This window comes from Panthera tigris, chromosome D1 (assembly GCF_018350195.1).
Source record: "Panthera tigris isolate Pti1 chromosome D1, P.tigris_Pti1_mat1.1, whole genome shotgun sequence".
Taxonomy (NCBI): Eukaryota; Metazoa; Chordata; class Mammalia; order Carnivora; family Felidae; genus Panthera; species Panthera tigris.
In genome coordinates this window covers 42,989,167-43,003,960 of record NC_056669.1, presented here as the reverse complement: position 1 = coordinate 43,003,960, position 14,794 = coordinate 42,989,167, and the positions used below count along the sequence as shown (strand labels likewise).

The window sequence follows — 14,794 nt, the reverse complement described above, 5'->3', positions numbered from 1 at the left end:
TGTATTATCTGTTTACATCTCATTAGGGAAGATGGCATTTAGCTCTTTTATATCACTTTTTCTCCCAACTCCCAAGTACTTTCCCTCATTGCATTTTCTCAGTATATACTTGTACCACACTTTTTGATTAGAATATCTTTTTTCTTCTCCATGTATCCATAACTGGTTCACCACAAACTTTTAGTATATTTAAAAACATCAGGCGAGGGGCGCCTGGGTGGCGCAGTCGGTTAAGCGTCCGACTTCAGCCAGGTCACGATCTCGCGGTCTGTGAGTTCGAGCCCCGCGTCAGGCTCTGGGCTGATGGCTCGGAGCCTGGAGCCTGTTTCCGATTCTGTGTCTCCCTCTCTCTCTGACCCTCCCCCGATCATGCTCTGTCTCTCTCTGTCCCAAAAATAAATAAAAAAAAAAAAACGTTGAAAAAAAAATTTAAAAAAAAAAATAAATAAAAAAAAAAAATAAAAACATCAGGCGATCTGGCAGATTTCATATTCCTTGGGATCTCCTGTTACTCTGAATTCTCTGCTTGTTCTCTTTGCCTGTGGCACATCTCTTGCCTGTGAAATTTTCCTTCACTGAGAAATCTGAGAGCACCTTCATTTCTCTCCTGTTTCACATCTTCTGTTTCCTGGATTTTGTATCTTCCTTTTTCTTGTTTACTCTTTACTGTTTTTGGAGCACATCCTTCAAGAACTTCTTGAAAAGGGTGTATGAAATGTAAAGCCCTTGCATGTCTGAAATGCATTTCAACTACACACTATTCTTTTTCAGTTTGCCTGGGCACAAAGCTTTTGGTTGAAAATCCTACATCCTCAGAATTTTGAACCCATCACTCAATGACTTTCAGCCTTCAGGATTGCTGTTGAGAAATTTGTTGCTATTTGATCCCTGATTGCTTTGCTTTTTTTTTTATTTTATTGAAATATAATTGGCATTCAATATCCTATTAGCTTCAGGTGTGCATCATAGTGATTCACTATTCTTATACATTACAAAATGACCCCCACAATATCTAGTTAACATCTATCAATATACAAAGTTATTACGATATTACTGACTATATTCTCTGTGCTGTACATTACATCTCCATGACTTAATTATTTTATAACTGGAAGTTTTTACCTCTTAATCCCCTTTACCTATTTTGCCTGCCCTCTAACCCTTCCTGTTTCTGATAACCAAGAGTTTGTTTTTTGTATCTGTGAGTCCATTTCTGTTTTATTTACTCAGTTGTTTGATTTTTTTAGATTATACATATAAGGGAAGTCATGTGGTATTTGCCTTTCTCTGTCTGACTTATTTCACTTAGCATAATACCCTCTAGGCCCATCCATGTTGCAAATGGCAAGATTTCATTCTTTATGGCTGAGTAATATTCCTGTGTGTGTGTGTGTGTGTGTGTGTGTGTGTGTGTGTGTGTGTTCATCTATTGATGGACACTGAGGCTGCTTCCATGTCTTGGCTATTGTAAGTAATGATGCAGTGAACATAGGGGTACATGTATCTCTTTGAAATGGTGTTTTTCTTTTCTTAAGATAAATACCCAGCAGTGGAATTGCTAGATTGTATGGTAGTTCTATTTTTACATTTTTGAGGAACCTCCATACTGTTTTCCACAGTGGCTGCACCAGTTTGCTTTCTGTGCAATATTGCACAAGGGTTTCCTTTTCTCTACATCCTCACCAATATTTTCTATATTTTGCCTTTTTGATCATAGCCAGTCTGACAGGTATGAAGTGATATCTCATTGTGATTTTAATTTGCATTTCTCTGATGATTAGTGATGTTGAGCATTTTTTTATGTGTCTGTTGGCCATCTGTATGTATCCTTTGTAAAAATGTTTATTCAAGTCCTCTGTCCCTTTTTTTTCCTGCCTTTGCCCAGTTTTAATTTGGTTGTTTGTGTTTTTGATATTGACTTGTAAAAGTTTTTTATATATTTTGGATAGTAAACCATTAATGAATGTATGATTTGCAAATATATTCTCTTTCTCAGTAGGTTGTCTTTTCCTTTTGTTGATTGTTTCCTTCACTTTTTATTTTGATGTAGTCCTATGTACACCTTTTAGCCTTTGCTGCCTTTGCTTGAGGATACCGGTCCAAGAAAATATTGCCAAGACCATGTCAAAGAGCTTACTGACCATGTTTTCTTCTAAGAATTTTAATGTTTCAGGTCTTCCATTCAAGTCTTTAATGCATTTTGAATTTATTTTTGTGTGTGGGATAAGAAAGTGGTTCAATTTCATTCTTCTGCATGTAGCTGTACAGTTTTCTCAGCACCATTTATTGAAGAGACTATCTTTTCCCCACTGTATATTCTTGCCTCTTTTGTCATAGATTACATGACCATATATGCATGGATTTATTTCTGGGCTGTCTATTTCATTCATTGACCTATGTGTCTATTTTCATGCTGGTTCTATGATATTTTGAAAGGAAGGTTTTATACCTTTCATGTTGTCCTGGTGTATGTGTGTGCCTTGGTTGGTTAATACATTTTTCCTTTCACTGGGCTGGGCACAGAGTGGGCCTTTAGTCTGGAAACCTATGTCTCACATTTGGAGGGAATACTTTTTCCTTTGATCACTTCTTCCCTCTTTCCTCTTTTTTGAACTATTAGTAGTTGTTTAATACCTGGGGATTCTTTTCTAATGTATTTATATTTTATCTTTTGTTTCTATCTGTGTCTTTTTTTACCATCTGGAATATTTTTCTCAATTCTGTCATTCATTTTTAACTGATATCTTTATTATTATTATTGTTGTTGTTATTATTATTATTATTATTATTATTATTATTAAGTCTCCCTCCATTCCATACAGTACCTCCTTACTCTGAGTTGATTTTATTTTAATTTGTGTGCTTGGTCTAGTATCTTTCACGTCAAAGGCTGTTTTCAAATGCCTGGTCATCTTTGGCAACCTGTCTTTTAGGCAAGCTGATTGAAGTCCTGTATACAAGGGTGGCTCTTGTCAAATGGGAAGCTTCTGAGAAGAGTGGTCAAGAATGCCTATTCTGGTTGCGTCACGGGGAGGCAACAATTTGAGAATCTATATGTCTTTTCTCTTGGACTAGTTATTCTCCCCAGACAGGAAATCTTTAATCCTGCCTTTGGGGTAGGAAGTTAGGGAAGGTTAGATGGGGGTTGTGATGAGTATCGATGTTCATATTATCTACATTTTACTTGTGAGAAAACTACAGTAAAGAAAGGCTAAGAATCTTTGGGTTAATAAACACTCAAAAGTTATTTGGTAATAAATCCTAAAGCCTGGATTCAAACTCTGGTTAATTTTAGAGTCTTAGTATCTTCAACACACCACTGTATAAAGTGTTCTTTTATATCAATAAAAAATGAGCAACTAAAATGATAAGCAGCTAAATAAAACAGGCAAAAGGCATAAATCAGCAATTCAAAGTTGGAAAGGTCCTTGCCTCTTGGCTTTTGTGTATTTTCTTGGTTTCTTAGATATGTCTGAGCATTCCTTCTCTCTCCTGAGCAAGACGTTGGATCCATTACTGAACTCACTGTACCCATTCTTCACACTTCACACACTGCTTGTCAGAGAATGATCCGTTTGTGGCATTTCAGTCATTAACAACTTGCAGCATTCCCCTGTATAATACTTATATGATACTCATTTCCTTGCCTCTACCAATTCTCTGTCTTCTTAAATTATTTGTACTGAAATGAAACATTATCTTGTCTTTAAAGTTTCAAAAACGTTTTCCCATCTCCTGTGTTCTTGAAGGCAAGACTTAGGCCTTTCCAAATAATTTTTATGCTATCATTTATGTTATATACACATATTTTTTAATTACTAAAAACCTGGGGTGTGTTTTAATATTATAATACTAACCCATTAGTAAGTGGCTTATTGAGGCACTGAAGTACTTTATTTATTCGTTATTGGCCAAAACAGTTTTACTAATATTAATAGTAAATATGATACTATGCATTTTACTATAAGCTATCTTACAAGAGAAATATTTTGTGTTTTTGGTTTTTTGTGTTTTTTTCCTTTTCTTTTTCTTTTTCTTTTTCTTTTTTCTTTTCTTTTTTTTTTTTTTTTTTTTTGTAGGCAACAAACAAATTCAGGAGCTATCCACTGTATCACAGTGTCTATGAAACGTATGAACTGGTGGAGAAGTTTTATGATCCAACTTTTAAGTATCACCTCACTGTGGCCCAGGTTCGAGGAGGGATGGTGTTTGAACTGGCCGATTCCACAGTGCTCCCATTTGACTGTCGAGATTATGCTACAGTTTTAAGAAAGTATGCTGACAAAATCTACAATATTTCAATGAAACATCCTCAAGAAATGAAAAAGTACAGTGTGTCATTTGGTAAGCTTCTTCCTCTTTCAAAATTCATTATCTCTGGGTTTTATTTAATCTCCAAAATGCAATGACCTACTTTAGTCCATTTATTAATTATTGCCATTCCGTGGGATCAGATACATTGTTTACATCTATAAAAGTGCTTTCCATTTCATTGATGCTCATCTTGTAATATTTAATTATAAATACCTTGTCAAATGCAAAAGAGGACAACTTCCTGTATTGTTCCCTTTGCATAAGCCATTCATCAATGCCATTAGGGCCTGTTTCTATTTCAGATTCACTTTTTTCTGCTGTGAAGAATTTTACAGAAATTGCTTCTAAGTTCAGTGAGAGACTCCAAGGCTTGGACAAAAACAAGTATGTTGTACATTTTTTAAGTTATGCATATAATAGATACAATGAAAAAGAGATACTAATTGACATGTTTGTTGCTGAAATGTCTTTGGAAATTGTTTTGCTGATTTCTGTCTCCACTGTAATGCATCCTATACAGGGCTACCATATCTCTCCAAAACTCATTCCTTTTTTTTTTTTTTAAGTTTTTATTTTTTTATTTATTTTGAGAGAGAGAGAGAGAGAGAGAGAGAGAGAGAGAGACAGCACAAACAGGGGAGGGGCAGAGCGAGGGCAGGTAGAGAGAGAATCCTAAGCAGGCTCCACACCTTCAGCACAGACCCTGACGCGGGGCTTGATCTCACAAACTGTGAGATCATGACCTGAGTGGAGATCAAGAGTTGGACACCTAACTGACTGAGCCACCCGGGCGCCCCATCTCCAAGACCCATTTCTAACATTCGGAGTGGCAGCTGTGCTGCTGGGAAATGCCAGTGCCCCTTTACTACCAGCTGAATAGTTATGAAATTCCCACCTTCGCCCTGAAGGTCCTTCGCTCTGTGACCCCAGCTTTTTCTAGTTTTATCTCATTCTTTCCATGTTTGTACATCATACTCCCACCAAATTCTCCTATTCCCAGAGCACACCTTCTTTCTCCCTCTTCTTAATGTCACTACCTCGGAGTTCCTTATTTCCACTTCCACCTGACAAGTTCTTTATCCAGCATAACAAGTGTTGTGAAGCCGTTTTTCTTCTAGTAGCAAGCGTTTAGGATCAATTCTGTATAAAATCGCAAAAGTAAAAGATAATTGGAACAGAATTTTTAGATGGGAGAAAAATAATGGGAAGGTATTAAGGAAATTTTTTTAAAGTAGAATTTTGAGAGTGAACATCTTCTGTATATTAAACTTATTATGAAGTTACAAATATCAAATCCTTGGGGACTGATGCAAAAATACATACAAAGATAAGAGCAGAGAGTCCGAAAATAGATGAGTGACATTTAAGAATGTATTTATAATGAAGGATACATCAAAAATAAATGGAGAGGAAAGACATATTCAACAATAGTGATGTGTAAGCCTTTTAGCAGCTGATAAGAAGTTGAGTTCAAAAATCTCACTTCACATCACATGCAAACATAAGTGATGGATATAGAAGAATTCTTTACTAAAAATTGAAATTTCTTGGAAGTGAAATTCAAGTTTAGACACAACAAGGAAATGAGAAAGCAATGAGGTTTGAGGACACCGAAATGGTTAATAATACGAAAATTAATCATCCAAAGCAAAGATAGAAGACTGGGAAACCTCTTTTCCCACAAATATGGAAAGGGAATAATATAATAAATGTCATAAACATATTTTTGAAAATTGGTAAAAAAATCCAAAAGAACAAGGTTGAAAATGTTGGCAATGGGCAAGCCAATTAAAAAAGAAGATACGACCAGTACAGAAACAGAGACAAAAAACCTTCAAATTCACCACTAGTTAAAAATTACAGATGAAAATAGTGTTGTACTATCTTCATATCAACTAATGATTTAAAACTTGGTCATACACATTGCCCCAGATGGTTCACTGGAGCCAGCATTCTCACACTCTTTTGATAGCATTGTGAATTGCTTTGAAAACCTTTTTGAAAAAGAAAATAAATAAAAAATAAAAACCTTTGGAAAAGCACAAACTCATACTGCTAATGTTTCAAGAGCCATTTACAGAGTTCTTAGACTTTGGCATAGTATTTCCATTTCTTGGACTTTTTCTTCAGGAAAGAGTTTCAAGTTTGGAAAGAGAAAAAGGGCTTCTCAGAGAAAGATAGGAATTATAATACCGAATAATTCCAAACAGTCATTACCTAAGAGGGGAGTAATTAACTAAAAAAAATTAGTTGTCCACTAATTTGAATAATTTATAAGCATTAAAATAGATGATTATAAAGGAAATATAATGTAAGATATTTATAATAAAATGTGAAACAAGCAAAAATATATAAAATTTAAATAGAATTTGATTATACTTTTATTGAACAAATATAGAGAAAAACTCAAGATAAACCAATTAGTATAATAATTGTGTTATTCTGGGGTAGACATGAGGGTTTTTTTTCTGTATACTTTCCAATTCTTTCCAAATTTTTTATGTGGGTAAAAAAAAAATCTACAACGAGAAATAAACTTTAAGGACATTCCAAACACCATATATTCTATGAAGTTGATTTTCTATCTTTAAAAAAAAAATGATACTTCTTCTTGCTGGCACAATGCTTTATGGGCATAGATTATGGTTTTCTAGGATATTTGGCTTTCACTTTGGATATTTCTGTATTTGTCCTATCCTCTCTAAATAGTAGTTAAGGTATAGTTTGTGTCTCCACACTATGTTTACAAATCCTGAAACATCTGTAAAAATGCATTACCCATGATAATAGTAAATGCTGGCTAAAGTACATGAAACTGAATGTTGAATTTCTCAACCCAAACTTTGAAATCCAAGGAAAAGACGCTTCTTTAATTCTGCTTCTGCTGAATCAATCCCTAGATCCATCAAAGGATTCAGAAAGTTGTCTCCTTGGTACCTTCATGTTCACATAGTATTCAGCCTGAAGACTTATTCGTTCTTCGGTTTTCCTGGGAAGGTCAGCATGCTTCTGGAATGCAGAAACCCCATTTACTTAAGTCCCATGTTCTCAGCATTTACCTCCCAGGGCTATTTCAAACTAGGCTGTGCTTTGTACAAGGAACAGCATGGTTTTTCAGTGGTAGCCTCAAGATCAGAAATCCAGAGAGAGGTGTGTGTGTATGTGTTGTTGTTGTTGTTGTTGTTGTAATGCTTTATGAATTTGGTTCAGAAACCTTTAGTATCTTACTGAAATTGTGTTTTATGCAGTTGTCTCCACTGTTAGTTTATGTGAGGTGTTCACAGGTAAAGTTTACACTGAGTTTACCTTGATACTGTCACAAAACCTGAGTTCTTGATGTTGAATAAATAAATGTTAAAAATAGCTCAAACCAGATTATGGGGCCTTTAGTTATTTTATTTTTCCTTTTGTCAACATAGTGCAGTTGAAAGAATAGTACTGAGCTTCTATTTCATTCTAAAACTTTCTAGTTGTGAATGTGGGCATGTTATTTAACTACTGAGTCTTAGTTATCTTAGCTATGGAATGGGACTGCTTTCCTGCCTAACTTGCAGGATTGCTCTGAACATTAAAGAAAACATTACTGGGGTTCCTGGCTGCTCAGTCAGTAGAGCAGGAGACTCTTGATCTTAGGGTCGTGAGTTCAATGTTGGGCATGGAGCCTACTTAAAAAGAAAAGAAAAGAAAGAAGACATTACATAACCATTCAGAATAGTAATTGGCATATAGGAATCAGTAGTTATTATTAAAACTAAAATATAACTAAATAAAGAAATAACTAAATTATTAAATAACAGTTCTCAATAGTTAAATTATAGCAGAATTAATATGTTGAATTTAATAACTCATTGTTCAACTATTCAAAACTTGATACATTTTCAATTATATCGAATCATTCTTTTTACAATAACACCCCCCTCTTTGGAATATGAATTCTGTGATAGCAGGAGAAGTATCTGCTATTTAAAAAAAATTTTTTTTTAATGTTTATTTATTTCTGAGACAGAGATAGAGCATGAGTGGGGGAGGGACAGAGAGAGAGGGAGACACAGAATCCGAAGCAGGCTCCAGGCTCTGAGCTGTCAGCCCAGAGCCCAACGCGGGGCTTGAACTCACAACCTGTGAGATCACAACCTGAGCCGAAGTCGGTCGCTCAACTGACTGAGCCACCCAGGCGCCTCTAGAAGTATCTGATATTTGATAACAGCAGACATTCAAATCTTGTTAAAAGGATAAAGTAAACACCATTTCTTGTGTTTATTATAGTTTATCTTTAATAACAATAAAAACATTAGCTGTCATTTGGTAAAATATGTATAATTTTCCAGGAACCTTACATTAACATTAATAGATTATCCTTCTTTACCTCTTTGCTTGGGAACTTATCCTTCTCTTCACGAGCTATCCCATTCCATATTGAAGTGACTACTTTGAGTAGATTACTAGAATACCTAAGATGAAAAAATCTTGCCTATTTTTAAATGCCTAGGTTTGTCAATTCATTATTTCAAAATAAATAAAAATTACTGTCATCTTTTCAATTGGAAAGTATAACTTCATGTGCTTTTACAAGCCCCAGGAGAATAGTATTTTATAGGTTTCTTTAAATGTAACTGTGTATGCTGTTCTTAATTTGCATATCATAGGAATTTAAGATATATTAGTTGTGTTTAGTTTTGTTCTGAATTTTATTATTTACTTTTTTAAAGTTTATTTATTTATTTTGAGAGACAGAGAGTGTGAGCCAGGGAGGGGCACAGAGAGAGGGAGAGAGAGACTCCCAAGCAGGCTCTGCGTTGTCAGCACAGAACCTGATATGGGCCTCTATCTCATGAATCGTGAGATCGTGACCCGAGCTGAAATCAAGAGTTCGATGCTTAATGGACTGAGCCACCCAGGAAACCCTGTTTTGTTCTGAATTTTTAGATTGCTGTGTAGTGTTCACGTTTTCGTGAAGTGACAACTGTATTCATTTTCTTTTTTAGCCCAATATTATTGAGAATTATGAATGATCAATTGATGTTTTTGGAACGAGCATTTATTGATCCTTTAGGATTACCAGACAGGCCTTTCTATAGGTAAGGATACAAATATGACTATTGATTATATCATTCTGTCTTATTTTTTGCACTGTGGAAAAACTATAGCTGATTTCTTGTAAGCAAATAGAAAATTTCAAAATATATATAGTAAATGATAAATATATTATTTCTTCGTATAATGTAATATGATGGCTATATACCTTTCTTTTTAATTTTTTTTACTTCTGATAATAAATGAATATATGTTCATTGTAGGAAATTTAGAATATTCACAAAGTCACAGGTAGGAAATAAAAATATCCCCAATTCCATCAGTTAGTTTATGCTTATATTTTGGTTTAGATAATTTTAGCCCCTCTCTCATTTTAAATATATTTGTGTTTATGTATGTATATAAGACATAATAAATATATGTGAAATGTATATAATAAATATATATTTACTTACTCCCCTAATGTTCACATTTTTTACTAATTCTTGACAATCCTAAATATTTCTGATAAACATCAGTGGTGAACATTAGATTGATCCTACTGAAAGTTGCAGAATGAATTAGATCACTGACTAACAAGAAATAGCCCCATCTGTCTGTTTATAGATTATCAAAGGATCAGAATTGGGCATGATCCAAGCATGGTAACTCATTTCCCAATGGCAGCATGATTGTGCCTCTTTCCTTACCTCTTTGCTTGGGAACTTATCCTTCCCTTCATGGGCTATTACATGAACTGACATAGATCTTTCTTTTCTTTTCTTTTTTTTTTAAGATTTTAAATTTATTGTGAGACAGACAGAGGCAGTGCGAGTAGGGTAGAGGGAAAGAGAGAGGGAGAGAGAGAGAATTCCAAGCAGGTTCTGAGCTGCCAGCTGCACAGAGCCCATTGTGGAGCTCGAGCTCACAGAACTGTGAGATCATGACCTGAGCCAAAACCAAGAGTCAGACACTTAACCTACTAAGCCACTTAACCTACTATGCCCTGACATAGTTCTTTTAATAAAACATCACCTTCTACCTAGGTCATGTTAAACTTTCAAGGTTGTTTTTAATAGTTCTTCATACTTTAAGGTAGGCATTCTAACATGTTAGTGTGTCTTCCTTTTTAATGAGAAAAACACGGTAGTAAGTTGGCAGGTCACAAACAGGACTTTGATAATCACAACTGTGCTACATTTCAGAGGATAAAGTGGGATAGTGAAAAGTCAGTACTTACTTGCAATGTAACTTGAGACTGATCCCATAATCTCTCATATCTTAATTTCCTCCTTTTTGAAATGCTAAAATCAACTTTGTAGAGTTTATTTTCAAGGGTTAGAAAAATTATAGGCAAATTATATAACAAGCATGATCCCTAGTAGGTGCCAACTATTGTGGCTCTTGTTATTTTTGTTGCTATGAACCACCTTAAGTCATCTGTTTAAAATAAAAACATAATTAGATAAAGGTTTTATATCCGTGATATATAAAGAACTTTATAATTCAATTAAAATGGACAGAAGACATGAGTAGACATTTTTCTAAAGAAGACATACAGATGGACAACAGACGCATGAAAAGATACTCAGGGCACCTGGGTGGCTCCGTTGGGTTAAGCGTCTGACTCTTGATTTCCACTCAGGTCATGATCTTGTAGTTTGTGTGTTCGAACCCTGAGTTGTGCTCTGCGCTAACAGTGCAGAACCTGCTTGGGATTCTCTGTCTCCCTGTCTCTCTCTGCCCCTCCCCTGTGCATTCCCTCTCTCTTTCTCTCTCAAAAGCAAATAAGTAAACATTTTTAAAAAAGAAGAAAAAGAAAGAAAAGATGTTCAACATCACTGATCATCAAAGAAATACAAATCAAAACTACAATGAGATATCACCTCCCACCTGTCAGAATGGCTAAAATCATCAGCACAAGAAACAGCAGGTGTTGGTGAGGCTGTGGGGAAAGGGAAACCCTCTTACACTTTTTTTTTTTTTCTGTCCCTCTTATTTTTTTTTTCAATATATGAAATGTATTGTCAAATTGGTTTCCATACAACACCCAGTGCTCATCCCAAAAGGTGCCCTCCTCAATACCCATCACCCACCCTCCCCTCCCTCCCACCCCCCATCAACCCTCAGTTTGTTCTCAGTTTTTAACAGTCTCTTATGCTTTGGCTCTCTCCCACTCTAACCTCTTTTTTTTTTTTCCTTCCCCTCCCCCATGGGTTTCTGTTAAGTTTCTCAGGATCCACATAAGAGTGAAACCATATGGTATCTGTCTTTCTCTGTATGGCTTATTTCACTTAGCGACGTGGATGGAACTGGAGAGTGTGATGCTAAGTGAAATAAGCCTCTTACACTTTTGACAGGAGTGCAAACTGGTACAGTCACTCTGGAAAACAGTATGGAATTTCCTCAAAAGGTTAAGAATAGAACTACCCTACAATCCAATAATTGCACCACTAGGTTTTTACCCAAAGAATAAAAAAACAAAACAAAACAAAACAAAAAAAAACTAATTCAAAGGGGTACGTGCATCCCAGTGTTTATAGTGTTATTATCTACAGTAGGCAAACCATGGAAACAGCCTAAATGTCTATCAACTGATGAACAGATAATGAAGAAGTGTTATGTATCTACAATGGAATACTACTCAGCCATTAAAAAGAATGAAATCTTGGGGTGCCTGGGTGACTTAGTTGGCGAAGCGTCTGACTTCGATTCAGGTCATGATCTTGCAGTCCATGAGTTTAAGCCCTGCATTGGGCTCTGTGCTGACAGCTCAAAGCCTGGAGCCTGCTTTAGATTCTGTGTCTCCCTTTCTTTCTGCCCCTCCCCAACTTGTGCTCCATCTCTCTCTCTCTCTCTCTCTCTCTCTCTCTCTCTCAAAAATAAATAAACATTAAAAAAAGAATGAAAGCTTGCCATTTGCAATGATGTGGATGGAGCTAGAGAGTATCATCCTAAGCAAAATAAGTCAGAAAGACAAATACCATATAATTTCACTCATATGTGGAATTTAAGAAACAAAACAAATGAGAATAGGGGAAAAAAAGAGAGAGAGGCAAAACAGGAAACAGACTCTTTTCTTTTAAAGTTTATTTTTGAGAAAGAGAGCAAGCACATGCAAAGTAGGGAGAGAGAGGGAGAGGGAGAAGACCAAGGAAGCTGTCAGCACAGAGCCCAATGTGGGCTTGATTTCATGGATGTGGGGAAATCTCATGGTATCCTGAGCGGAAATCAAGAGTAGAATGCTTAACCAACTGAGACAACCGGGCACCCCTAGACTCTTAACTATAGAGAACAAATTGATGGTTAACAGAAGGTAGGGTTGAGGGTGGATGAAATAGGTGAAAGGGTTTAAGAGTACACTTTTCATCATGAGCACTGAGTAATGTATAGAATGTTAAATCACTACATTGTACACCTGAAACTAATATTAACTGGAATTAAAAAAAAAATTTAATGCTTATTTATTTCTGAAAGGGAGAGAGAGTGCAAGTGGGGGAGGAGCAGAGAGAGAGGGAGACAGAATCCAAAGTAGTTTCCAGGCTTTGAGCTGTCAGCACAGAGCCCAACACGGGGCTAGAACTCAAGTACTGTGAGATCATGACCTGAAGCAAAGTTGGCCGCTTAGCTGACTAAACCATCCAGGCGCCCCATTGACTAACTGGACTTCAAATAAAAACGTAAAAAACCAAAAAAAAGTCAAAACATAGTTAATTAACACACACGTCATAGACTGGTCTTTGGAAGTGACTAAACTTGGAAATTCAGCTGACGAGTGGCTTATTCATATCATGAAATTAGAATTGTGCAGTCCAGGGTTGATAGAGCGATCCTGTTTTTCTCTTGTGTGTATCATTTGGACAACTGATAGATAACACACTGTCTTTATCAACAGGCATGTCATCTACGCTCCAAGCAGCCACAACAAGTATGCAGGGGAGTCATTTCCAGGAATTTATGATGCTCTGTTTGACATCGAAAACAAAGATGATCCTTCCAAGGCCTGGGGAGAAGTGAAGAGACAGATTGCTATTGCAGCCTTTACAGTGCGGGCTGCAGCAGGGACCCTGAGAGAAGTAGCCTAGGTGGTTCTTCAGAGAACCCGTGTTGAATAGGTAGGTATATCACTATGGTGTATTGATAAACTAAAACATAAAACTATGTATATGTATATGTATATGTATATAGACATGCACACACACACACATCTTAGCATTCTTTCTTCCTCTCCCTTCGAATCAAAAAAAGAAAGATGGACAATTTTTATCCTATAATAATAAAAGGCTAGGGGCACCTGTGTGGCTCAGGTGGTTAAGCGTCTGACTTCGGCTCAGGTCATGATCTCATGGTTTGTGAGTTCGAGCCCTATGCCTTGTTTTGCACTGACAGCATGGAACCTGCCTGGGATTCCCTCTCTCCCTCTCTTCCTCTCTCTGCCCCTCCCCAACTTGCTCTCTCTCTCTCTCTCAAAATAAATAAATAAGTAGATAAAAATAATAATATAAGGTTATTCTGAGTTTGAACTAAATGTTAAATTAAGGTGAACACCTGCCATATTAAAACACCCATGTGACATTATCAGAGAATCAAGTCTAGTTCAACACTTGTGTTGGCCCTACTGGCCACCCAGGGCAGAGAGAGCACTGTCTTAGTGTGCCAGTGGAACAACTCTGGTCTACTCGCACTGCTGGTAAACATAGTCGCTCTGTACCATAAAGGATAATTACTTTTATTAAATTAGCGAATATTTTATTTATGTCAAAGGGTGTATATAATGTGTGTATAGTGAAAAATAATAAAGAAATGAACATTTGTAGAACTATCCCCACAAATAACCAAATTAAGAAAAAGAACATTACCAATATCTTTGACTCCTCCGTGTGCCACTGACCAGTGTGCCTTCATCTTCTGCCAGAGATACTCACTTCCTTTAATCTTCTGTGAGTTTTTCTGTTATTTATAATTATACCACACATATATATATATATATACCACATGGTATATATCCCTTGTGTGTTTTGGGCTTTGTGTATGTTTTTTAACTGTTTATAAATAAAATCATACTGTGTATGTATATTCTAAGACTTGATTTTTTTCACTCACCTTTGAAGGTGCATCCACACATGTGTTACTATGGCTGTAGTTCGCGGATGTAAACCAATGGGCTTGCGTGAATGTAACATTTATCAGTCAGTGTCCAGTTAACACAAGGAAACCACACAGCAACACAAACAGGAAAAGTTATTATAAAGAGTGATTCATTAGACATGTGAAAAGATGTTCAGCATCAGTCACTACCAGGGAAATACAAATCAAAACCACAATGAGCTACCACCTCACACTTGTCAGAATGGCTAAAATTTAACAATTCAGGAAATAACTGATGTTGGCAAGGATGTGGAGAAAGAAGAACCCTCTTGCACTGCTGGTGGGAATGCAAACTGGCACAGCCACTGTGGAAAAGAGT

The 14,794-nt window shown here is 36.1% G+C and overlaps 1 protein-coding gene across 3 annotated transcripts in view; it reads left to right on the top strand.

Moving 5' to 3' along the window:
- Positions 1-13,682, top strand: part of FOLH1B (folate hydrolase 1B) — a 67,060-nt gene extending 53,378 nt beyond the window's left edge. For 2 of the 3 annotated variants that reach the window (XM_042958026.1, XM_042958028.1), the window contains 4 exons: positions 4,080-4,344; positions 4,599-4,698; positions 9,300-9,392; positions 13,223-13,682. In XM_042958026.1, the coding sequence (XP_042813960.1) occupies positions 4,080-4,344; positions 4,599-4,698; positions 9,300-9,392; positions 13,223-13,412 (648 nt within the window). In that variant the 3' untranslated portion in view covers positions 13,413-13,682. The remainder of the gene's footprint in view (positions 1-4,079; positions 4,345-4,598; positions 4,699-9,299; positions 9,393-13,222) is intronic. The other variant, XM_042958027.1, reaches the window with a different exon arrangement.
- The last annotated feature ends 1,112 nt before the right edge of the window (positions 13,683-14,794 follow it).